This window comes from Nothobranchius furzeri, chromosome 6, assembly GCF_043380555.1.
Source record: "Nothobranchius furzeri strain GRZ-AD chromosome 6, NfurGRZ-RIMD1, whole genome shotgun sequence".
In the NCBI taxonomy this organism is placed as follows: domain Eukaryota; kingdom Metazoa; phylum Chordata; class Actinopteri; order Cyprinodontiformes; family Nothobranchiidae; genus Nothobranchius; species Nothobranchius furzeri.
The window spans coordinates 51,879,227-51,904,742 of NC_091746.1; the positions used below are offsets into that span (position 1 = coordinate 51,879,227).

Here is a 25,516-nt window from a genome sequence, read left to right on the forward strand (position 1 = left end):
CAGTTTTTCTTGATTCAAATAGAACTTTATGTCTCGATAAACACTCAGAAAAAATGCGGCTAAACTTTGTGCAGAAATATGTTTTGTTGAACAAAACATAAATGATGTAACTTATTTTTTCAAGCATGAAATCTTATCCCATTATTTTTACTCTGCTCTAAAAACAGAACAATACAGAGGACTAAAAAGTGTGTCACAGCTGGCCTGAAGGCCTCAGCAGATCTTCTTATGTGGATGTGAGACATCATTTGTGCAGAAGGTCACTGATGCACAGGCGATGACAGAGCTGAACCCAAACGCATCATCACATCACTACTTGTGTGAACAGGCAGCTAAATAAACGTATCTCCGCGTGATTTCGGTGCATCACGTGCGAATATGAAAGCCCCAATCTCCCCTCCCCCTCCCACCCTGCGGCTGGGCTGCTTTGGTGAGGAGTTTTAGCTGTCTGCCGCCCCCTGCTGGCTCTCCTCGGGTACTGGAGATGTTACGCATGCAGGAGAACCCTAATCTCCTTACTGCAGACAGCATCCCAGTGCACATATGCACAAAAAGGATAAACGTGGCGTCAAATTTGCTTCTTCTCATATTTAACTCGGAAGAAAAAGCAGATTTGAAGCATTTTGTGTAATTTCTTATTCATTGACATCAACTCACGGCGTTTATTTACGCAGCAACAAAAACAGTCCAAACTGTATTTGATTTATTACATTAAATATAAAATAAGAAGAATTTGCGTGAGGTTTCCTCTCAAGGCGAGTTATTGTAAATAATCATAACTAATCCGCGCGTTTGGAAAAAAACATAATGCCTCTCGGACGCGTCTTTACGCACGGACATGGACGCCCTCTCCGGGTGGAGCGGATTGGCTGCTAAAGATACCAGCGGCTGAGCGCTCCATGCGATTGGCTGCGGCTCTGCTGTCCCTTACGTTATGCCCAGTACTCCACACACACACTGGCAGCTGGAGAGGGAAGACGTAATGGTTTGATTCCCTGCGCGCTCGCCATGGTCGTCGCTGTGACATTACTCGGCAGAATCCTCTAACGCGAGGACGAGATGAAGGTATGTGGTTCCGTTTGGGTTCGTTTAAAGATCTGGATGCGTTCTGCGTCTTTAAGATGTGTGCGCGAGGTTATGATAAGAGACAGGGAATGCCCCTCATCTTCATGGAAATTAATTCCAGTTTGAGCTCTTTGATGCTTTTACGTCAGCAGGCAAAATTCACTGATCAGTTTGCACTTTTTGTTTATTGTCTCTCTGGGGCTGCCGGTGTCTTATTAACCTCCCTGCCTTGCATGCACTCGCATCCTGTGCATCTCCAACCCTCTTATAAACAGTAGGAACACTGTGTCGCTCTCTATAATGAGCCTGCGTTGACCCCGGTGTGATAGTTTAGTGCACTAAAGCCTTCGCAGCGCCGTCCATTCACCGACAGGCTGTAATCCGCTCTAACGGGATAGAGGCTGCGGTCAGTCTGAGCGGGACCGGGCTGAGGATCACTCCCCAGGTTCGAGCTGTGTCATCATCCCGACCAGGATCCCCCTTTCTCCTCTTCTTGGAGAGTGGGCTGCAGCGCAGCGGGATGCAAAAGGTGATGCTGATGCTGGAGATGAGCTCAGGACTGATGCTGATGGAGAGGCTGGCGATGATGTCATTGTGTTCTGGAGGTGGCGAGCAATCCTGGTGACAGTCGACCAGTCGTGTGAGAACACGGTGTGAAAACCCATTTAATCACCTGTTAGAGCAGCCTTAATGTGTGTATGGAGTTAGGAAAAGCTTCTATTTCAGCCTCATTTATTTGATGCAGTGCAGTGGAAACAATAACAAAATGTGCATTCAGCAAAAAGTTTTATTAGGTTGCTTTACAGTCGTGCAAAAAGCTGAAGGCATCGCTTTGTTTGCAAATTTAGATTCAAATTTAGCTGAACTTGCCTGCAGAACAGAAAAATATTTACTGGTTTAGGTCAATGCTGCATGGGGTTCATTCATGGCTTCAATCCTGTGTGTTTTAGTTGTTTTCATGCTTCAAAATATACAGATGACTTGTTCATCATGTCCTCGAGCTCTACAAAGGCCTGGGAATCATATCAAGACTGTAAATGATCTAAAACGTCCAGAAAAGTAATGCTCGAGGACCAAATTAAACATCAACCACAGGAATATCTTACAGTGTGATAGGGCAGCGAAAGCCCATCAGATCACCCAAAACATGTGTTGGGATGGAGAGATAGAATGCACACCACAGAAAATGCAATATCCTGAGTCATTTGGAGCTTTAATATTGCATAGGAATAAATGTAGTCCAGCACTTCTGACAACATCACAGTGTCAAAGACCTTTAACCTCAACCATCAACCCCAACAAACAGTTAAATACCGCCTCAAATAACATTTTTACCCATTTATTGCAAAAAAGATCGCAGAATATATTACACAAAAAAATTATTTTCTAATATTTTTCTGATTAATTAAATTAACCCTGCAAACAGTCAGCATTGCATGGACGTGCAGATCATGACCATATTAAGTCTGTTGGTCCAGACCACGTCTGTAGGACATCCAAACTAGGTCTTTGCGCAGTGGGAAGGGTTTTGCCTTTAATAAAATGTTTATAACGACTAAAGATGAGACAGTGGCTGGGGAGAGGGAAGTCTGGGCCTCTCAGCTTACGCTAGTGCAGAGCGACCGACTCCGGAGAAGCGGATGAAAATGGATGGATGGATAAAGATGAGATATTTGTAGGAAATGGTCAAAATCATGGACGTAATTTTTTGGGGGGGACAGGGGAACATGACCGCCTACACACACACACACACACACACACACACTTTTTCATAAGGCAGTTTGGATCCATTCTTAGGTGTATTTTATTGAAATGAGGTAAGATACCATATTTTTTATTTTAATGAGGTCTAGACTCAGCAGACATACTAATAAAGTTGTATAAAATTTGGATCCTCGACCCCCCCACCACCACCACCACTCAAGCCATATGTGTAAAATAGTTTATTAAGCCATCTTACTTGTTCCAGAAAATGTAGAAAGATCTGTAGCGGTTGTTTATATGCAGAAACAAAATAAACAGAAAGATAACGAGTAAAACATGATAGAGATTACTATTTCAAAGGCTTTTTGTTTGAATAATTTATTGTTTTCAATTTAATTACTGAAACAGTCACCAGCACCAGTTTGGGGGCAGATTATTTTTAGATTTGTTTTGGGGGGTTCAAAACAATTTTCAAGCCATTGCTGTCTCATGGAATTAAAGTTTTTCTTTTTTTTAATAAGGATCGGAAACATAAACAAATTCATAAATAACTCATCATGAATCTAAAACATTTCTACCATGGTGACTCTCAGGTCAGAACATGTGCACACCAGCAAAATAAACACCAGTTCAGAGATCTGTGCAGAGTCAGCTGAAGGAATCAGGAGTGACCTTTGAACCGCTCTGCTGAAGTTTTCTCCTGAACTCTTCTGAGCACGTTTCTCCAGCTGCTATATTTGTCCTCTGCGCTGAACATTTCTCTGGAGGTAATTTTGAGTTTTACCCGTTACATGTGAGCTCGGACTCTTTAAAGTTCATAAAGTCGTTATTTAAATCATGGCGCAACTTATCCAATAATAATAATTTACTCTATTGGTATAAATATAGAATATTTGCCTCACAACTGCTAAGAGTTCTTTATTTTTAGATTTTTTTACACGTTGCACAGCAGTTAATTACAAAATTGTGGAAGATAAGCAAACAGAAGGCTTAACTCTGTGAAGTTAATTTTCCCCTGGCACATCATCACTCATTTTGTCCCAAAGAAACCAAATGGATGTTTTTGTTTTGTTGACTAATCTGGTTTAAATTGAAAAGCTGATTTTCTGCCCCTGCGGAGAGAATGGCATTTTGTTTACGAGCACACATCCCAAACTGGGAACTGAAAGTTACAGAACGAAGCTTGACTGGATCCAGGCCACTCCATCTGATTTCATCCTAAACACTTGCATACCATTTATTTTTTAATCCATTAGTAAGCACTTAGAGAGGACGAAGTAGGAGCAAGTATTTAGACAAACCATTGCGGTGTTGCATCCCTTAATGAGACAAATTCACTTCAGGGCTAGATTCTATACAATGAGTCCAGAGATACTGGGAACATCCAGAGGGCACTGCAGATGTTTGGTGTGGGTTGTAAAATATTTCTGTCATGTTATTCTAGCAGCTGCAACATAAAACCTATTAGTGTAGCTGCAACAAAGGTGAAATAAACCAAATATCTCCTCTGCTTTTGGACAAGATTTTATCAACAGACAAAAGAAAAGTGTGTTTGTTAGCGAAAACTTCCTCATACACTAAGTGAAGTTTCTTGAAGCTCTCACAAGGTAAATAAGAGATCTAAATCAGACCTACATTTAATGTCAACCCAATTCAAGATGCCCCCCACAGCTAATCCACTTTAGCAAGCACAAAAATGGCTAACTCGGTAAATTTAAAGGAGTTGAGCAAAAATGTGGCATGGTAGTAGTTTAGACTCCTCCCTAACATGCACCCCGAAAACAGTCAGTGCGTTTACATGCACGTCAAAAAAATGAACATTTGCCCTCAATAGACTAATGTTGTTTTTTTTAAATGCGTGTAAACGTGTTAGTCTTGCTGAAGGCAAACTGGTTCTAATTGTGCTGAAGCACCTACATAATGCAGTAGAAAACCAACTTTGTCTGCATGTAAACGGTAAACAAGTGACAAGACCACAGAGATGATCTTCTGATGAGATCATCACCACAAAATAACACGCAAAACACCATCAAACAGGACAGCATGTACCAAATAAGCTGTGTTGCAGCTATGGATGTAGTTTTGACTTTCGAAGTGTGTGTGTGTGTGTGTGTGTGTGTGTGTGTGTGTGTGTGTGTGTGTGTGTGTGTGTGTGTGTGTGTGTGTGTGTGTGTGTGTGTGTGTGTGTGTGTAAGTGCGTGCGTGCGTGCGTGTGTGTGTGTGGAGGGGGTGGGGGTCTTTACAGAAAGTATACAAAAAATATGCATGAAACTACAGCCTAGAGGCTTTTTATGCAATGTCAGAAATGCACAACTGTCAAGTACACATGTGGCAGGAACAGCCAATCACACGTTAGCAAGTATCAGCAGAGCCAATAGATGAGCTTATGGACGGTTCTAATAGGAAACAGCCTTCAACACAAGCAGTTGTTTTCCGCTTGGTCCTAGTGCTCAACCAGTGTCTATTTAATATAGCAGATTATTGTTTTTGGAGGGTAAAAAGTGCAGGGGATAAAAATTGACTTTGGAAAAAGTGGGGGGACATGTCGCCCCTGTTCCCCCCAAAACTATGTCCATGGCTCAGTGTTGTTGTTGTCCATTCCTCCCATCATTGTACCTATCTTATTTGTAGTTTGCCTGCTTCACCCCCGCCAGTGTTTGTTTAGTATTTGTGTAACTAAGCTAACAGGAAGAATGCTGACACAAAAGGGCGCCTGTTGCCACCTACTGTACCGGAGTGGAACAAACTTCATTTGAGGGTTCTGCTTTCTAGCACACATGTAAACTAGGATAAAAGCTCCCAGTTTACTACTTTAGATCGACCTAGAAGTGCATGTAAACACACTGGCTGGTTTAACAAAATCTTTGTTTCATTCTCTGTTATTGAAGTCAACTCTGTTATCCATTTTAATGAAATGCTTTATTGATTCCTTTTTAGGTCACCCCATCCAACATGGCCACCACTGCCCACTGACCTTTAACTGTTTTCTACTTATACTTTTTGAAATATGATTGTCACTTTGAGTTTTATGTGCAGGCTAAACATGAAAATTGTCTTCTACCCGTTAATCCTTCGGAAGCCAATAATAGAAAATAGACTGGGAAACACTCGGATTAGAAAAGTCTGACAAGCATGTCATGATGCCAAATTAGCATTTATGAACTCACCCATATTGACTCATGATGGGGAAGGCTGTTGTTGATTTAGCATCCAGGAGAGAGCAGAGGATGTCTCTGCTAGTAGAAGCTAACTGTTAGCATTACCAACTTTACAACATGGCAAAATTTCCTTCAGGCTTGGGTTATTTGTGGAGATAAAACATCAACATTGCAGAGCAAACAGAGGCTGTGGAAAAGTTGGCTAATCAGAGGTGAAATGTAAGAATGTCCAGAAAGAATCTAAATCAGGAGTGCCCAATCCTGGTCCTGGAGGGCCGGTATCCAGCAGGTCTTGTGGTTTTTCTGCTCCAACACACTTGATTCAGAGGTTGAATTACCTGTGCAGCAGCTCATCAGGCTCTGCAGAATCCTGTTAATCACCTGCTCATTGAAATCAGTTGTGTTGAAGCACGGTTAAAACTAAAAACCTGCTGGATACCAGCCCTCCAGGACCAGGATTGGTCAACCCTGCTCCAAATCCTGCCGTCTTCTGGTCGCCTCTTCTCCAGCTAACGTGTAGTTCCTGAAACAGGAGCGCCAGAGCAAGAGCTCGACTCACAAGGCACTCTTTTGTACTAGAGACCAATTCAAATGTGTTGAAAAAAATAAGTAAATTAGTTTTAAAAGGTGTACTAGAATGATCTTTTTGAAGTTGAAACTGTTCCTCTCAAATGAGGAAGAGGAGAAGGGTGGCATTTATTCAGTTTTGATACTCCCAGCACACCCTGCAATTCAGTGTGCTCGATCCATCTTCTTTACTGCTTTCCTCTCATCCATCAAGGATGCTAGCAGTAGCTCAGGCTAGCAGTAGCAGTAGCTTGGGCTTGTATTGTGAAGGTAGCATTACAGCCAGTGTTGTGCCCGAATGCATTCATTGAACGATCATTCGTGAATTTGTTCATTTTTTCCGTGAACGTGAACTGAACTCGTTCATGTTTTGCCTGACGAAACTAAAAGTGAGTGCGTTCGTCCTGGCGTGCGTGAACGGGTTTATGAACGCGTTCTTTCGCTGTTCTAGCTCCAAATCTCCACAGTGCTTTTCCAGAGCTAAAGCCTAGCCTAGCTAAAACATCCTGTTAGCCATAGAGTTTATAAAACGTAGAACCTGCAATTGCGGCCAAACATAGGCAGTAGCGGTTGGTGCGGTGTCTACTCTTGTGCGTCTATGCTGTGTGCAGGAGTCAAAGTTCATTCAGAAAAACTGAAACGGGACTTAACTGAAAGATTATACATTTTTTAATGTTTTGCACTTTTAATATTGCACTTTGAGTTTGCTACCTCAGCCTGCTTCATAAGATTGTTTAATAATTTCCCATTAAAAACTGTTCAAATAATGTTGTTGTGACAGTGTGAGCGTCCTGTCACAGTGTCCCGACTGATCATGCACCCTGGCTACTTGGCCAAGGGGATGTCCCTTTGGCTGACTGGTTAGAGCGTGTGACTCTCACCCAGGAGTCTGGGGATCGAATCCCGCCCGGGCCCTCGTTTCTCCACCTTACCACATTGTTATTAAGAATATACTGTATGGTAAAAACTGCAGCTGGGTATGAGTGTGGACTGAACGGTTGCCAACAATTGGAAAATTATTTAGCTTTTGACATGTTAAGCTAGCTTTTCTGAGACCCAACTGTTTCTCTGTGGCCATTAAAACATTACGAAGCAGGTCAGAGACAGTACAGACATTTTGGTATTCTACATTTCATACCCCAAGCTGTCTTTATTCAACAACAAGGTAAATGTGGTTTTAAATTCTAGGTCTGCTTCAAAATCACAAAAAATTCCCTCACCTTTACTGATACTGAAATAAAGGTTTAATTATGTTATTTTGAACAAAAGCGCCATCAGTTCTTCCATTTAAAGCATGAAAGGCTGCAAGTGAAATCAGTTCTTTCAAGTAATCCTAGATTTAACCTTTGCAGTTGGTAGCTGTGCATGTCTTTCTCAGTAAATCTAATTTAGGTTAGGTGTTTAGGTGAAAACAAGGTCCTCATGCGCGTAGTCCTGTTACTTGGAGACAAATGTCAGAAGGAGATTTTATTTTTCTCCAGCAGTAATATTTCCAGTTAAATTGAGTTTGAACGGTGTCTCCAGCTGATGCAAGAGGAGAAAATGAGAAAGAGGAAATGAAAAGTGCAGAAGAGACGGTGGATGACGAAGACGTTCTTCGTGAACTTGTGGACGGTGAAGCTAACGCTTTAAAACACCATCTGTTGTGTGCACATCTGAGTGCTGATAGGAAAACATTGTCTGAGCTGGGAGGTTTTAACAAGAGATGATAGAAATGTGTCAGCGGCAGAGATTTGACGGAGTTTAAAGGAGTCCGTTGATTTAATGAAGTACTTTTTTAAGATTCAACATAGGTGCTGACGAGAGTTTCATTCATTTGACTTCCTGTTGATGAATTTATGATAAACGATAAATGACCCGCACTTGTACAGCACCTTTCAGAGGACTCCAAGGCGCTTTACACTAGTGCATCATTCATCCATTCACACACATGTTCACACACTGGTGGTGATGAGCTACAATGTAGCCGCAGCTGCCCCGGGGCGCACTGACAGAGGCGAGGCCACCGAGTAACAGCGCCACTGGTCCCTCTGACCACCACCAATTTAAGGATTGAGAATTTATTGAAGCCTGCACCAACTTTTTTTAACACTACTACACATCAGTACTTTCAAATCTAAGAAGATTCATGTTTATTTTTAGTATCTGCTTCAGAAATCAGCCAAATTGACTGATTTAGGTTGGCAGTTTGCGTTTCCTTCATTGTTTTAAATGTGGGTGTCTAAAACTGTGAAAAGAGGCTAAATTCACTCAATTTCTTTTCTGCTGTCAGTTCAAGCTTCTAGATGAACAAAGGAGGTTTTTAAAAACTGCCATAGATGGTGTGGATTCTTTGTGTTTAAAAATGAGAAAGAACACTAAAATGGTTTTCATTAAAAGTAAATTATTGCTGGAAAAATAAACCAGTGCTTGCAAAAAATGCCAAATTTAAACTGAGGTCTTAGCTGTTTGGCTCCCGTCAGTGAAGTCCTGGTTAAACATCCCAGGCTGTGTGACCCAGTTAGTTCTGATTTAGCTCAAAGAGCCTGTGCAGTTTCTGAATTTTGAACTTAAAAAAAGAACGTTATGAGGTCAGATAACAGTTCATCCATGAGCTTCTTCCTCTTTGGCGTTTTTATTTAGGTTTGAGACTCTGTCAGTTTCTACAGCTCTGGATTTGTGTGTGTGTGGTGTGGTGTGGAGACGAGATTGTTTTCCAATTATAATCTAACAACAGTCTGAGGAATGTCTCAAATATTCCCCACGTATCCAACATCGGAAGTGTCCAAAGGTGCTTTTAGGGAACACATAATTCTACTTTTATGTCCAGAGGCGCGTAGCTCATGTAAAAAGCATTTGTCACTGGTTTGTTTGGGACTCCCTGCCTGCAGAGATTTCAGCGTGCTAATGGATGAGACGGAGGGAGTCAGGTTGCTGGCCGAAAGCCAAATAAGACTCATTTTTTACAGCCAGACTGCAGAGGATTCAGTAAATATTCATTTTTGTGCCTTCAGTCCTGGCTGAGGGATGAGGGAGGACGTCTCTGACCAGGAAGACTTTTAAGCAGCAAAACTCCAGCTCAGGCCGATGCCAGAGGCGACTCATGCATCATGGAGTATTTATGCTAAACAATTCGCAAGCTGCTGATGGATTTGGGCTCAAGAGGTGAACTCATGTTAACCATTTAAGCCATCAGCTGCAATTATGACAGCATTTTTAAATGTGATTGTGAAATGCATCATAGAGGTTTTATGTTGCATCTATTGCAAACAAAAACATTCTAGGTCAAAGTGCAGCAGCTTAGAATAGGTGGATGGGTGGAGAGGTGGGAAAGCAAAGAGGTGAAGAATTTACAGACGAAATGTCTAGCTGAACTTTGACAACAGACAGTCCACGTGTCAGCCTGCAGGGAGAGCAGTCCTTCCTCCTTCTCAACCTGACTCCACAAATAGAGCCTTGTTCCTACAGATTACATAATGAATCATTAAGTAGATGGTTGAGGTCAGATCACAGAGTGTTTGTGACGAGTCAGAGCCGAGCGCTGCCTTAAGTCGGGATGGGGCAGGACCCCGTGAATCCCTTTTGTCTTCCACACAGAGCCGTGAGCCACAGAGGGCTTTTACAATTTGGTCATGTCAGCTATTGATCCTGCAGGCCGGGGAACAACAGGAGATGTATTCTCCCCTCCCTGTCCTCCCCTTCCCTCCTCCTCCTCCTCCTCATCTGTATGCTCCAAGGAGCCATGTCTCCAATCGCACCATCTTCGCTTCTCGTCTCCGAGCTGTCAGAGCAAAGCAGTGGGCGGAAACATCCTGACTCTTCACCCTTCTGCTGAATTTTGCATTTCCCCAGATCCATCATGCTAATGCTCCTGATTATTAAACTTTATATGAATAAATTCAGTTTTATTGATTGGTTATTTTGAAAGTGTTGATGGATTTTACTGTCCATCTACTTTATGTAACCACTTGGTCCTGTTCAGTGCTGCAGGTCAGAGGAAGTGGTCAATCAAAGGCCTTCCTAAGGAAGGAAGGCATTTCATCGTTTGCCCTTTTTGAGTTTTAAAAGATCATTTGAGCTTGAGAAATGTTGGTCAGTTTCATTGTGTCCTGAATGAATCTTGGCTACTAACAGCGAATTTAGCTCAAATATGTGCTTAATTAATAATTTTAGCCATTTTCTGCTTGTTAATGTTGAATTCCTGTGATAGCCATCTTCAACTGGAATCATTTCAAAAGTTAATCAGTTGTTTGTTTCAGTGTTTACCTTCTGATATTTTCATTAAAGTTCATCCAATGGTTCAGGAGATATTTTAATAACACTACAATTAGAAACACACACACACACACTAAGCAGATGAAAAGGTATTGGTGACATGTTGTTTAATAAAATAGTGAGAAAATGCACCACATTGTGGTGTCGCTCTAGTTTTTTAGAAAGCCGTCACATTTTAGTAAGACTTATTTTTTCAAAAAGTAACTGAAAAGTCACTCAAAGTGGTGTTATTTACATTTCTGAGACCATATGTAATACAAACTTATCACATTTTAAAAGCTGTAACTAATTTTGGAGTAACTTGCCCAACACTGTCAAGGACCAGGACTGGCTCTGGACTGCAGAGAAGAAACCAGAATGTCCAAGAAAAAATGCAAAGAGAGAACGTGCAAATGCACCTATAGGTGAAACTCAAACCTGCGACTTTTATGCTGTGATGCAACAGTGCTAACCAACTGCTCCATCTTGCAAGCCTAAGCTAACTGAGCCATTGTGTTCAGCTTCTGGTTCAAACATTTTTTTTTTTGTCTCTGTGTCTTCTGTGTCAGGCGGGGGCATCGTCCATGTGGGCGTCATGCTGTGGGCTGCTGAACGAGGTGATGGGAACGGGAACGGTACGGACGCAGCAGCCGGGGTTTGGAGCGGGAGCAGGGCCCTTCCGCTTCGCCCCAAGCGCAGGGTACTCCACGTACCCCCCCACCAGCTCAGGAAGCGCTGGGCAGCTGTGCAAGGCCTGCGGACTGGCCTTCTCTGTCTTCAGACGCAAGGTACACACGGATGTGAGATTTCAAAAGTCAAATCGTACACAAAGTTAGTAACCAGGCATTGCTGCTTTTTGATGTGGTTTTATTTGTGTCATGATTCATTCAGGGATTCAGGAAGAATCACGTTTTAAAATGCTAAATCTCCCTTCTTACAGAGCAGCTGAAAACTTGCCTGTTCAGGCTGGCTTTTGCGTGACCTTCATCGCCACCCTTACTCTGCTCTCCCCACCTTTTCTGCCTTCCCCAGGATCCACTGATTTCCCTCTTTCCTATTTTTCACTCTCTCTCTTTCTTTGCATTTTTAATCACAATTGTCTAATTTTGCTTATTTTAAACATGTTTTTGATCATTTTTTGAAACATTTTTATATTTTAAATTTTTTTGTTTTTGTGAAGCGCCTCATGAATTTTATCTTGAGAGGCGCTATAGAAAAGATCGTTTTATTTCTCTTTCTTTTTCTTTACTTGGAAAGATTTAATTTTTAACATTTCCTACTATATCCAGTTAATTTATTACAACTCTTGTATAAAACATTTGGTTGAAAAAGTTTGTTTAAAGGTGTGGAACACTGAAAAAACATTTATCATTGATTATTTCTGATTATGTTTTCTCACTCTGAGTTTTTTATGCAGGCTGAACATGAAAATAGTCTCCTACACCTATCTCCTGCCTTAGCTTCTGATAGAAAATAGAAGGTGAAACGTCTGACAGATTTACATCACACTGTCACTTAAAGTAGCTGCCCGTATTTTCTCTTTTATCTGATCGCACCATCTTGTGGCTGACAAGTGTATCACACTATGACCTAGTTTAATTCCCATATTTACGGCCCAAAATGTTTCTCATTCATGAACACCTACCTCTATCTGAAAACTCAGACCTAAAACATATTGTTTAACATTTATTATTCTGTTGTGTTTTCATACATTTATATTTTAACGACTTACTTGTCCATGAGAAAGGTTGCTAACTCCGCATCAACCGAGGTATGCCCTTAAACACTGGCGCACGCTCTGGGATTGACGTCTGTATGTAAGCGTTACGCTATTGGTTAGTGCTGACCGGCGCTGAGATATGGGACCGGGGCAGGCTTAGCACAAAAAAAAAAAAGATGTATTTCCTGTAAAAGCAGGATAGCAGATTTATCAATCATGGACTCACCCATCTTGGCTTGCGATGGGGAAGGCTGTTGTTGGTTTAGCTTCCAGGAATCAGTAGAGCACGTCTCAGCTAGTAGATGCTAATCATTAGCATTAGCTAGTACACCACGCAGCAGAACACCTCCTGGCTAGAGTTATTCGTGGAGATAAAACATCAATGTTGCAAAGCAAGTGGATTCAGTGTTAGAGTCGTGTTGCTGTTAGCCAGTCAAAGGCAATATGTCCAAATGTCAGGAAATAAGGCTTAAAATCATATTGTCTGAAGTTCTCCTCTGACGTGGCATTCTGCTAGCTCCTGAAACAAACACATCTGAGACTTGCAAGGGATTCATTTCTACTAGAGACCACTGCTTATGTATCGATTAACCGAGTGTTCGACACCTTTAATGTAATTAGATTCTGTTTGTTTTCATTACATAAACTACTCTTATTACCTGGGTAGTTATTAAGGTTTCTCTTTATAAAAGTACATATTTTGTGTCGTTTCTGAGGGATGAAATGATACTACACTAAGTTTTCGTAATAAAAGGAAGGATTAACACGCTTGCAGCTGTACAGCAACACAGCAATGCTGACATTTTCATGGTCTTGGCTCAGAGACCATGAACAGATCTGTCCTCTAGCCAGACACGCTGATAAAACCTCTGCCGTCCTTCAGCTTCCTCTTTGCTAAGATCTCATTTTCATCTTCCACACATCAGGTTGCCTTTTCTGACGTGGGTCGACTCCAGTTAGAGTGTCAAAGTGATATTTTCGTAATATGAAGAAAGACGTGCTGCTGGGGGGATTAACAACAGCTGATTGAAGAAAAGCATCCGTTATGCTGGAAATGTGCTCCTGGTGGATGTGGAGCCAGTTGTGCTGAAGCGATAAGGAAATGTTGACCGCCATGGCTGACCCTCTTTTCTGTCCATTTGAAGTGTCAATCTACTCCGTCACTCTGAGTCAGAGTTAAGCCTGTTAAATGTCACATTTCACCAGGAGCCCTGGGGCTTTTCTTGGCTCTGTTCTAGAAACAACTTTTGTTGATTGTTTACGTTGATTCTCTTTCACACATAGGCAGGAGATGGAGGACTGAACCCGCCAAAGGCCTGTTTAAAGAACTTGTATACATTTACTGAAAAAATTAGGATTTGTATGTTTTATTAGAATTTATTTATTTATTTATTTATTTATTTATTTATTTGTTTGTTTGTTTATTTATTTATTTTAGTTTAATTTCCTAAACATTCCATTTTATGAACAATACTGGATTCAAACAGGTACTTTCTGTAGCGCCACTGAGGAATGGTTAGCTATTAGTTATTTATTTGGCTTTGTTTGTGTTCTCTAAATAACTAAAGAATGAGTAGTAATAGTTTAACTTGATATGAATGGATTTTTATTTAAGTTTTTTTTTCACCTTTTTGGTTTATTTTAATTGTCACATTTTCATGTCATGTTTTTATACTTCTGCATGCCTTTCTTTTGTATTAGGCCTAAACCCCCTACAGTGGCCCTGAAGGTTCAGTGAAATAAAAAAACTACAACACAGCAAAATCTACAATGAAATTATAATTAAATTAAATTAAAATAAATAAAAACAGGCCTATAGCCAAATAAAATAGTATAAAATGTAAGTTGTAGTCAGCTGGAACTGATGATCAAACCAAATCTATGTCAATACCCTAATTATGCCAGAAGCATAACCATTAACATTGGCAACTCACAAACACTCAACACAGCAGAACACCTCCTGTCTAGAGTTATTTGTGGAGATAAAACATCAACTTTGCAGAGCAAACAGTCAGTGGAAGTGTTGTGTTACTATTGGCTGTTAAACAAGTGTTTCACACATTTAAGCTTTCGTTCTATCAATACTTCTGTTGTAGGTCTTATTTATTTATTTTAGCTAATTTATTTAGTACAACACAATTCCTTTTGTTATGTTTGAAAAGAACTAAGCACGCTCATTCAGTCCCACCTGCTTCTATACACAGCTTATGTTAAACAGTACTTTGAGTCACTGCTTTTCAATGTTGTTTCACACCGTTTGTATTCCATTTGAACCTTCTGGGCTACCATACTGAACAAATGAAGAAGGCAGTCTAAAAGTACTGGCCATTAAAGCAACCACAGATATAGGGAGCCTAAGTCACATCCATCTATTTCCAGACCATGGGTCCCCGGAAGAAGGAAAACATGAATGCAAGTCAATGAGGCTAAAAACACTATTTTCTAATCCTGCTCATTGTTGTCATGTTGGGGGCGGTGGATTTTACCCACAACATGAAGAATCAGTCAGACTCAAATATGCAGTTCATGAACAAAGGAAAGGTTTATTTTAATGACAACTAAGGTGAGCGCCACCAACATGGGGCGAGGTGCGGGGATCATCGACCCGAGTTTTTGTTTCTGGACAGAGGTGTGACCAAGTCACTGCTTTGCAAGTCACAAGTAAGTCACGAGTCTTTCCAGTCAAGTCTCGAGTCAAGTCCAAGTCAAAGACAACCATGTCCAAGTCGAGTCCAAAGTCAATGATATGGAAGTCCAAGTCTTTAACTTTGAATTTTCAAGTCAACTGTCCAACTTCAGTTTAATTGCAATGGTAATAAATTAGTTAAAACTTAATTTATTTGCTCAAACAAGCAGAAAGTGCAACTGAAACTGATTATAAACAAAGTGCTGCTGCATTTAGCAGTACAAGATCACACCCAGAACCAATAATGATTCATGATTTTTGTCCATGTCATGCCACTTTTGTGCTAAAATATCAAATATGCTCAAGTCATCATCAAGTCAATAGATGCAAGTCGATTCAAGTTGCAAGTCATTGGCGTTCAAGTCTGAGTCAAGTCGTAAGTTTTTGTAGATTTTATCAAGTCAAGTCAGAAGTCATTAAAATAATAACTCAAGTCTTACTCAAGTCCAAGTCATGTGACTCGAGTCCACACCTTTGTTTCTGGAAGACAGATAACATAATGAATCCTTAAGTCGATGGTTGAGGTCAGATCACAGCCATTTGGTAAGTAGCAGCTACGCTAGGGGAGAGGAGACTCTGTGGTAAAGTCACAGATGCGACATACCAATGTCGGATTTGTAGTCATGCTAACGACGACATTTTACAAGCTAATCAATCTCAAAGTACATGACTGGTCATTACCTTTCATTTAAATATAAATACAAAATATGTGGAATCCAGAGTGTAAGGCAAAGCAGATTAGAAAATGACACTTTTAGCCCCGTTGACTTCATGTTTTCATTCTTCCAGGGACCCATGAGCCGACTGGAAAGGGAGGAGCGTTAGGCTCCCTATAACACTTTCATGTAAGCAAAAGGCTAAGTAAACACCAGATTTATGGTGGTTCTTTCCTCCTGAAGAAAGGATTTTAAGTTAGCTTAACTTAGTCATTTTCTCTAAGTTTTCTCCGTGTCTGATTCAATGACGTCAGTTTTGTGAAGCGCATTTGTAGTACCGGACTTTTTTTCATACAAACATAAAATAACATTTCCCCCCGTTGGAAAATAAGCGCTTTCTTGGTATCAAAATGCTTATTTAAAATTCATAGACATCATATATGAAATCCATGGCACGTAACAAGCGGAATTAGAAAATAGCGTTTTTAGCCCCATTGACTGGCATTCATTTTTTCGTTCTTCCGGGGACCCATGGTCTGGAAGTTGATGGGTAGGGTCCCGATAGTTAGTGATTTTATCAGATATGGCAGAGTTTTATTTTGAAAGGGTGATGGAAATAAAATTTAAAAATCCCTAATTTATTAAAAAAAACATGTTTAATCTATGACGAATAATGTTCTACTGTATAATAAAATACTCGAAACTGAAAAGAACTGAATCAGGATTGAAAGCAAAACAATTTTTTATTTTGTCATATATTAAATTCACTATTTATCAATATTAATTGTCTCAGATTTGGACATTTCAGTTATCCATAAATAGCCACTTTAAAATGATTTTATTGCATCAATATTTATCCAGAAGCCGCATGGGCTTTGACTGAGTTTTAAAGTTTTATTACTCCATTTTTTTCTTCTTACAAAGCAATGTCATCAGTAGATGTAGCTCAGCTGCTCCATTTGTCAGAGCTTTTATAAGATAACCCCATTACCACAGACGGTTCATTTTTTCATCACAAGGAGCAAGAATGTCAAATATGTATGTCTGATCTCAGAATTGTGTGTACTGAAACTCTAATTTCCCTCTGGGATTAATTAAGTATTTTTGAATTTGAATTGGAATTGGAATCTGCTAAGTTGCATGAAAGAGTCTTGTTAAACATAGATGAAAACTGTTTAGTTTTGAGAGCAGAAAGCCCTCAAGAATACATTTAACTGCTCCTTTTTTACTTTGTCTATAAGGTATATGTAGCTTTAAATCTCCTTTTTTATTTTGAAAAGATTTTTTTCTTCTAAATTGTTTAACTCATGAGAACTGTGCACATGTGTGGTATGTAAAGAAGAATTAGTTATTAATGGTGTACATCTCCCCACCTGCTCCTCTGCTCTGCAGCACATCTGCTGTGATTGTAGGAAGAGTTTCTGCGCGCTTTGCTCGGTGCTGCAAGAAAACCTACGCTGCTGCACAACCTGCCACCTGCTGCGTGGCACAGCCTTCCAGCGGCCTCGCCTCATGCAGCTCAGAGTCAAAGACCTGCGCCAGTACCTGCTGCTGCGCAACATCCCCACAGACACGTGCAGGGAGAAGGAGGACCTGGTTGACCTGGTGCTCTGCCATCAGGGGGCACGGGGGGCACGGGGCACACGGGAGACTCCAAGGCCCGTCATGGAGGAGGACGACGACGATGACGATGATGAGGAGGAGGAGGAGGATGATCAAGAGGAGGATGAAGACACACATGATGATGAGGAAGATGAAGGGGGAGACGACACAGACAGTCTGCACTCGCTCCCCCACTCACATGCAGCATCTCCCCCATCTGCAACTCGCTCCACCTCTGAACAGTCGGTCCTGTCTGCCTTACAGGGAGACGTGCTCAGCCCGAGTGACAGTTCAGGGACCGCCAGCCAGGTTTGTACACACACACACACACACACACACGCACACACACACACACACACACACACACACACACACACACACACACACACACACACACACACACACACACACATGTCCCACTGACAAACACAAACATCGTCCTCTGATTAACATACGCTGTACTTCCCTCACATCTGTCCTCATTCTGTCCAAAATAATTAATTTCAGAGGTGAAACAAACATATTTACAGGTTTCATGGAGGCTGTTTGAAGTCACACAAGCAACCGCCCTTGTGTGCATCACTTCAGAGGCGCTACGTTGTGTTTTATGAATGAGGCCTGAAAAGTCCACTTGATTCTGGCAGATTTTCATCGGTCAGAAAACATCCACAGCTGGGAACTGCTGTGTGTGTGCGCACGTGTGTGTGAGCTCCACCAGCCAGCCTGGCGGCTTAGGCTCTGTGCCTTTTATTGGTCTGTTACATGGGCGGCTGGTTCTGTTGCGTAACAAACACAGAAGTTAAAATGCACCACAGCTGCAGCCAGGAGGAAACATGACATCACATCCCCCCATCAGGCTTTGTTTTGGTTTGAATGTAACAAACTACACATTTAAACAGTCACAATTTGAATATGAATATGTAACTAACTCAGCAAATGTTTGGGAACATTTACCCTAGAAATATAACAATGCAACTCTAAATAACTTGTTGCTGTCTGAAATGTTTTGTTTTCCATAAAATAGAATATTTTGTTAGTAGTTTACTACTCTGATTGTTTATTTATGGCCTTTTTCTGGATTTATTAGGCAAATGACACACCGATTATTGCTTAATATTGCTTTTTTATTTTCTCCCAAACAATTGTACTTTCAACAGATTTTTTATTTTATTTGGTTGATGACTTTCTACATGACTAAAAGCTAATTTTTCTGCATATCACAGAATCTGTAAACCGCAAACTCGCAGCCAGCAGAGGTCAAGTCAGAACGCTGCTTCCAGGTTCAATAAATACCAGTTCAAATCCCCTAACCCTCGTGGTTTTATTCCCATTCCAATTATCATTTGTTCCTGAAATGATGCAGTTTTTATTCGTGGGACTCGGATGCCACAAATCAGTATTTCTGAAGCTTTTTGATTAAATAAATCATCTAAGGAGACGTTTTTGATGGATGTCATTTGTAGAACTCATCAGTGTGTCATCTGTTAACTTATCTTGTCAGAAGGTCTTTCCACATTCATGATTACCGTATGTTTGCAATTTTAAAACGATGTTTGTCCATAAACCACATCACAACGATATGAGGCAACAATGCTTTATTTCTAAGCTGAAAGCTGCAGGTCAAATTAGAGAATCATCATGAAATAAAGCTGCAAACTGAAGGAAGATGAACCTGGAGAAACCCATTTTCAAACTAAAACAGGAAGTCGGACTTTTAAACAAACCTTTAATGAACATCAAACAAATCAGCTGTATGAAAACCAGCAGTAAAGTTTAGATTTAGACTAACCAGGAAGCACAACTAAATCCAACTTAACTCATCAAAAGATCAAGTAACGAAATAAAAATGAAATTCAGAGGCCGACATCTGCTCATATTTTCATGGATTCTGTTTTGGAGCCTGATGATGTTAATTTGGCACCAAGAGCTCACCCGACCATGGATTAATAAAACCTATGGGGGGGGGGGGGGGGGTTGGGAATTTCTCCATCACATTTGTGAACATGTGTGTATTATATGTTGTTTTTTCATTGTGAAAATCAAATTAACCCTTTGATGCATGAATTATGAAATCTTCAACCATGATTTTTTCAACAATTTTTTTTCATTCATCTTTAGGTGTGAATGAAACAAATTTCAATAAATAATTTTTGTAAAATTTTATAATTTACTAATATTTTATTACATGTCCACCTCAGTGGACAGCGTGCATTCTGAACATGAAATATCTTGGCTTGGCTTACTGAAGTCCAAATGGAGGGGCTCAAATGCAATAAAGTCTTCAACAGCTGTGCTTAATAGCAAAAACAAATAAATAACAATTTTGAGTACCTGTCCACTGTAGTGACCATTATGCATCAAAGGGTTAAATCAAATCCACCAGATTTTAGGCTTACAGCAACAATATAAAACCGGTTGTAGAAAGAATCCAAGATGACCCAACTGCATAAAACTAGTTAAGCTTTTACAAATAATTGATCCCCAGCACTAAAATGTAAGATGCTGCTGTAAATTTTTGCTTCATGAGAGAAAAGAGATTTATGATTCAAAGATGGCATCACAGACCAGGTAAATCAGGAGAATATCTGTCTCTACAAGGAAGTTACGTCCCTCAGTCGTGCACTTACACTTTATTGATCTCAGATATCTAATCAGGCTAAAAGCTAAGAAACAACCCTGAAAATCACCTGCAGGACTTGTTTCCAGCATTTCTTTTCATAAAACCACGGTAAGACAGTTTAAATAACTCAAGTCAGGCAGGAGTGATCAATAATCATACAAAGTGACATTTATAGGTTTCTTTATTTGGTCTGAAGAAATTCTAGCATCAACCCAAAGGAGCGTTGTAATCTAGACAGAAGCAGAGGAGCGGCTGCTGCTCGTTTCTGCGTCCCTGAGGAATCACAAACCCAGAGTCTGAGTGGGGATGGGGTGAAGCAGCGCCACACTGACGGGTGCTTTATTAGAACCTCTTCATTAGAGAACGACGGAGGTCTGCTGGAATGTGCTGGGGCACAGAAAGAGACAGTTTGTTTTAATGCATCAAGGTGGAAACAATAAAAACTGTTACATTAGATCTTACAGGCTGCTTTTATCAAGCAGATAAAGGAAGAAAAGCCCATAAATGGCACAGAGCAGAACAAAATTTTACTCATCTTTTAATTTAGCAACTTTCTGATGCCCAGAAAATTTAATTTGAAAGACAGAACAGTGTTTAAAAGCAGCTGCAATAATTAGATCATTTAATCATCAACGACCAGATTTGTTTCTGATTAGACAAACTGATTAGGTTCAGGATCTGAGAACCAGGATGAGGAACGTTCATCAGGGGTCTCCAAACTTTTCAAGACGAGGATCAAAACCATCAAGTTAAGGTAACAACATATAGTTTTTTTAAACTTTAATCTAAAGCTTTAACATTGATCTCAGGGATTGTTGAGTTAGAAACTTGACCGGTTTCACATTTGACACCACTCTGCAGCCGTCTGCTGACCAAAAACCGCACTAGATAGTTCTGTGGAGCAGTTGGGTGTCCTAGGGGGTGCTCTTTGCCTTCTTTACAGCTGTTGCTGTACTGCTAGAGGTTAGCATTTTCAGTTTGTACGTCTATAAAAAGCACACGAAGAAAAAGAAAATGTTTGATTTTTCTGTTGCCATCATGGGTGAGCCTCCAAGTAAAAGTAAGAGATGAGGTGAGGCAAAAAGCTAAAACCAGAGTTTGAGGGTACTAAAGGAGGCTACAAAATCTTGGACTGAAAACATTTTCTGTTGTAAATAAAAACAAATTCTGGATGAATAAAGATTTAAAAATAAATATTTAATTGTCATTTTACTCAAAATAGATTTAAAATATGTAAAATAGGAAAAATTCATCATTTTACAAATGCAGGTGGGCGCCGCAAAAAATCCCTCCAAGGGCCACACTTTGGACATCCTTCATATACGTGTTTCTCTGCAGTGCTGCAGAATAAACGTGGTCCCCTTTTCAGTCAAATAAAAGAGATCTACAATTTATTAATGCTTGAACACATTTTTAGGATGAGGAAATTGTCTTTACACAACTTTGACACTTAGTAAAAAATAAAAAATCCCTTCTTCTGGTTTACTTTTCCAAAGCTCAGCCGTGTTTAATTTGCATAGGAAAGTCCTCCTGATTGCAGATTCATTTTCTGGCACCAAACATGTTAATGAAGCTGGATGAATTCACTTCACCCTTCAATAAGTTCCAGCACCTTTATGCAGAAAATGGGTGAAAAATTAGTGAAATTGTTGAGTGAATTTGTCATGCATCATCGCCTTGGAGCTCAAATTCTGTCTTTTTTGCTTTCTGTTATGTTTGTGAACCACTGCTGCGGCTAAATCTGTAAAAAAGGAAAAGTTTAATGTTTAGATATCCTGTTTTTCAGAGAAATTGTGTTTCTTTTGCTTGAAGGAGAGGCTTTAATGTGTGAGATGAGTTTAAACAGCAGGTGTTTCACACCAAAAACATGACGATATACGGCTATGAATTTCAATTTTTGGTAAATGGTTTCCTTTGAGCCTTTAAAAACATCAAAACCCATCAATTTTAGATGCTAACCTAAAAATTCTGCATCCTTCTGAAGGTTTAACACAACTCAGATTGATTTGAGCGTGTTTACCTTCACACAGGAAACACCCACGGCATCTCTCCTGAACCTGGATCCCACTGAGAACATCTTAGAGGTGCGTCGCTTTGCTCTCCTCACATCTACAGCTCTGACTGATCTTTATCATGCGTGTCTGAATGAATGGATGAATGTGCTGAGTCTGCGATCACAGCTATTCTCCTGTGTGGGCCATGCAGGTCAGCCCGGCCACGCAGAGGAGGATCAGGGCCTCGCTGTCTGATCTTGACAATGAGGAGGCGATAGAGAACCTCTCGGTCCGCCAGCTGAAAGAGATTCTTGCCAGGAACTTCGTCAATTACTCCGGCTGCTGCGAGAAGTGGGAGCTGCTGGAGCGAGTGCACCGACTCTACAGGGAAAACGAGCAGAACAGGAAATCCAGTGAGTTTTTATTTGTGAGAAGATAATCACACTGTGATCTCTGGAGTCACGCATGACTAGAATCCCCTTTTCTCTCCTTTTGTTTCAGTGGAAAACGTGAGCATAACTGCAGGTAATTACCATGAATTTCTGCATCTGTGTCTGTGAGATAATAACGTTAGCTCGGTTTTCTGTTGTTTTGGATGAAGAGGTTGATTTCTAAACTAATTAATTTTCCTTATTGCTGCTCATTTTTATCTGTAAAGTGGTTGCATATCCTCCACCTCTTTGCAGCAGTGGAGTTGGAGGTAAGATGCTGTTATGATAATATGGAAAACAAATATATTTTGCCCTCCATTTGTGTGTATTGCACTCATTTTCCAGCAGTAACCAGTAAAGGCATGCTGCAGCCACCCGGATCATATCACAATCCTTGTTTCCTGCCTGGTTCAGTCTCTTGTGTTTTAAAGTTTTCATCATCTCATTTAATTCAGAGGGACGGCCTCTCATCCTGTCATTAATGCGTTCAATTAAAGCTTTTACATCATGATGAGCCATCATTTTTCCTCTGTGCCGGGACGTCTCCATCAGGTGTAATTACATTCTCGAGCATCCTCGCCGACAAAAAGGGCTCCAGGACCTCATTAGACCACTTAGCATTCAGCTGCAACTGAGATGCTGCAGGCTGACTGACTTTTTTCTGTCAGGACGACGTGAGCAGCGGGAGCCGGATTTAGGCCGTGTCGGACAGCCTTTGACTGGCCTAAGTCAGCGCTCCGACATGATTTGAAACTGATCTGAATCACGTGGCTCTTTCTTCAAATTGTGATTAAAGTAAAGGATCAGACACTCTTTGTGAAACACTCTGGCAGTAGAGGAAATCCGAATTAAATCAATTTGAGAATCAGCATGTTGAATTTGAGAAACATCAAAAAATTAAAAAGTGCACTTTGGTACAAGCTAAGATCTGCTGTGAAAGGTTTTAGAGATATGAGAATGCAGCTTTAAAGGTGTGGAACACTCATTTAATCAACACATTTGCAGTGGTCTCTGGTAGGAATGAATGCCCTAAATCGTACTCCAAGGGAGGGGGAGGACACCGGTGCACCATTTCTAGGAACTAGAAGCGACCCACATCACAGCTGAGCTTCAGACGGCAGAATATGGATTTTTATTTCCTGATATTTGGACATCTTGCCTCAGATTGGATAACAGCAAACTCTACCAAAGACTTGCAACGTTGATGTTTACATCTCCACAAACAACACAAGCCTGGAGGAGCTTCTGCTGTGTGGTGGAGTTGCTAATGCTAATGGTTAGCTTCTACTAGCCGAGACATTCTCTGCTGTTTCCTGGACGTTAAAACAACAACAGCATTCCCCGTCGTGAGTCAAGATGGGCGAGTCCATGAATGTTAAATGACAGTGTGACATAGATCTGTCAGGATTTTCAAATCCTGTTTCATCGTCTATTTTCTATCAGAAGCTAATGGAGGAGATAGGTGTAGGAGACTATTTCCATGTTCAGCCTGCATGAAAAACAGAGTGACTGATTATAATCGGAAATAATCAATAAAAATGTTTGGTTTATTTTTGTTCAGAGTTTCACACCTTTAAATGTAAAAATACTGATTTTATTCATGTTTATAGTGACCAGTATGGTAAAAAAAACATGTGAATTTCACACTTTTTCATATCAAATGAACATGTTGAAAATGCTCCAAAATCATGTTTAAAATTAAACGCAAGGTAATTTTTTACTGAGGGACAGCAATCCCTTAAAAAGTAAGCATCGAAAAGGTCAGTAATATTTCAAATGGTATGGGTTAAGGGTTAAAAATAGCTGTAAAAAATTTGTGAAACCAATGCAAAGAAAGGAATACAAACTCCCCACAGTGCAAAAACCTAGTTTGGACGTCCTACAGACGTGGTCTGGACCAAAGGACTCAATATAGACATGAAATGCACGTCCATGTAACGGTGACTGTTTGCAGGGTCAAGATAAACACAAACGCAGAAAATCTAAACTGATTATTTTGACAGAACTCCAAAACCCCACCATCATAAAATGTAAATGATGGCAGAATAAAGTCATAAGTAACAAAAATCGGCACAATTATTTATTTAAAAACAAGTCGAGTTTAGATAAAAGCTCTATTGAAGACTGAACTTACATAATTCTTTGTGCAAATTGTCGAGATTAAAGTAGAGAAGTAAGATCTATGAACCAAACCCCTGCTAGCTCCTCACACGTCTTCCATCTCCATCCATAGACGGTGTCAGAGCTCAGCTGGCGGCGGATGAAAACCTCTGTCGCATCTGCATGGACGCCATCATCGACTGTGTGCTGCTTGAATGTGGCCACATGGTCACCTGCACCAAATGTGGGAAGAGGATGAGCGAGTGTCCCATCTGCAGGCAGTATGTGGTGCGGGCCGTGCATGTCTTCAAGTCTTAAGACTCGGAGCAGCCCTCAGGCGCGTGCACGTGGACCTGAGATTGTCCCTGAGGATGAAACGCTGTGCATGACGTCTCACAGGGCCCGATGCTGCAGCAGGTGGGAGCAACATCCCGCTCTTTGGACTACACGGTTACCTCTGATCTTACAACAATCTGCTCCCTCCATCCTCGTCCCACCTCACTAACTCAGACTCCGGTCCCTGCCACCCTCTGAAGTGGACCGGCAGCTGCACCGTAGCTTCTGTTGTTGTTGTCTGCCTCTCCTGTGGTCTGTTTGACACGCAGCAGAAGACCCTCGTCATCACTACTCTGCACTGTTTAGATTCTTCTCACAGGAGGTGAAAGGAGGCGGTCCTGGGGATACTTGAAGAGGGTCTGCTTGTTGTTTGTGGTGACACACAGTACTGTGCAAAAAATTTAAACCATGTCTCCTTTCTTTTATGGACAGAAAATAAATCAGACAACAAATTATGATAAACTAAAGAAAAGTTGTTAAAAGCTTACTTTCTGCTACTGAAACATAAAAATGCAGTTCAGTAGTTGTGAAACTGATCGAGTTGTATCCATTTTTATGTTTGCTGATGATGTTTAGCTGTGGCGGCCATCTTGACTGGGATTGATTCCAAAAGTTAGCCAGTTGTAGTTGTGTTTTCAGTGACC

General features: G+C 40.7%; 1 protein-coding gene across 2 annotated transcripts; it reads left to right on the forward strand.

The window, feature by feature from the left end:
* The first annotated feature begins 560 nt into the window (after positions 1–560).
* Positions 561–25,516, forward strand: rnf34b (ring finger protein 34b). 2 transcript variants are annotated; one of them, XM_015941459.3, is made up of 8 exons: positions 561–1,065; positions 11,297–11,515; positions 17,182–17,700; positions 22,042–22,095; positions 22,217–22,418; positions 22,507–22,530; positions 22,664–22,705; positions 24,670–25,516. In XM_015941459.3, the coding sequence occupies exons 1-8, from the start codon at positions 1,060–1,062 to the stop codon at positions 24,852–24,854; spliced, it is 1,251 nt and encodes a 416-aa protein (XP_015796945.3). In that variant the 5' UTR covers positions 561–1,059; the 3' UTR covers positions 24,855–25,516. The 2 variants fall into 2 exon arrangements, with proteins under 2 accessions (XP_015796945.3, XP_015796949.3); XM_015941463.3 differs by lacking the exon at positions 22,664–22,705.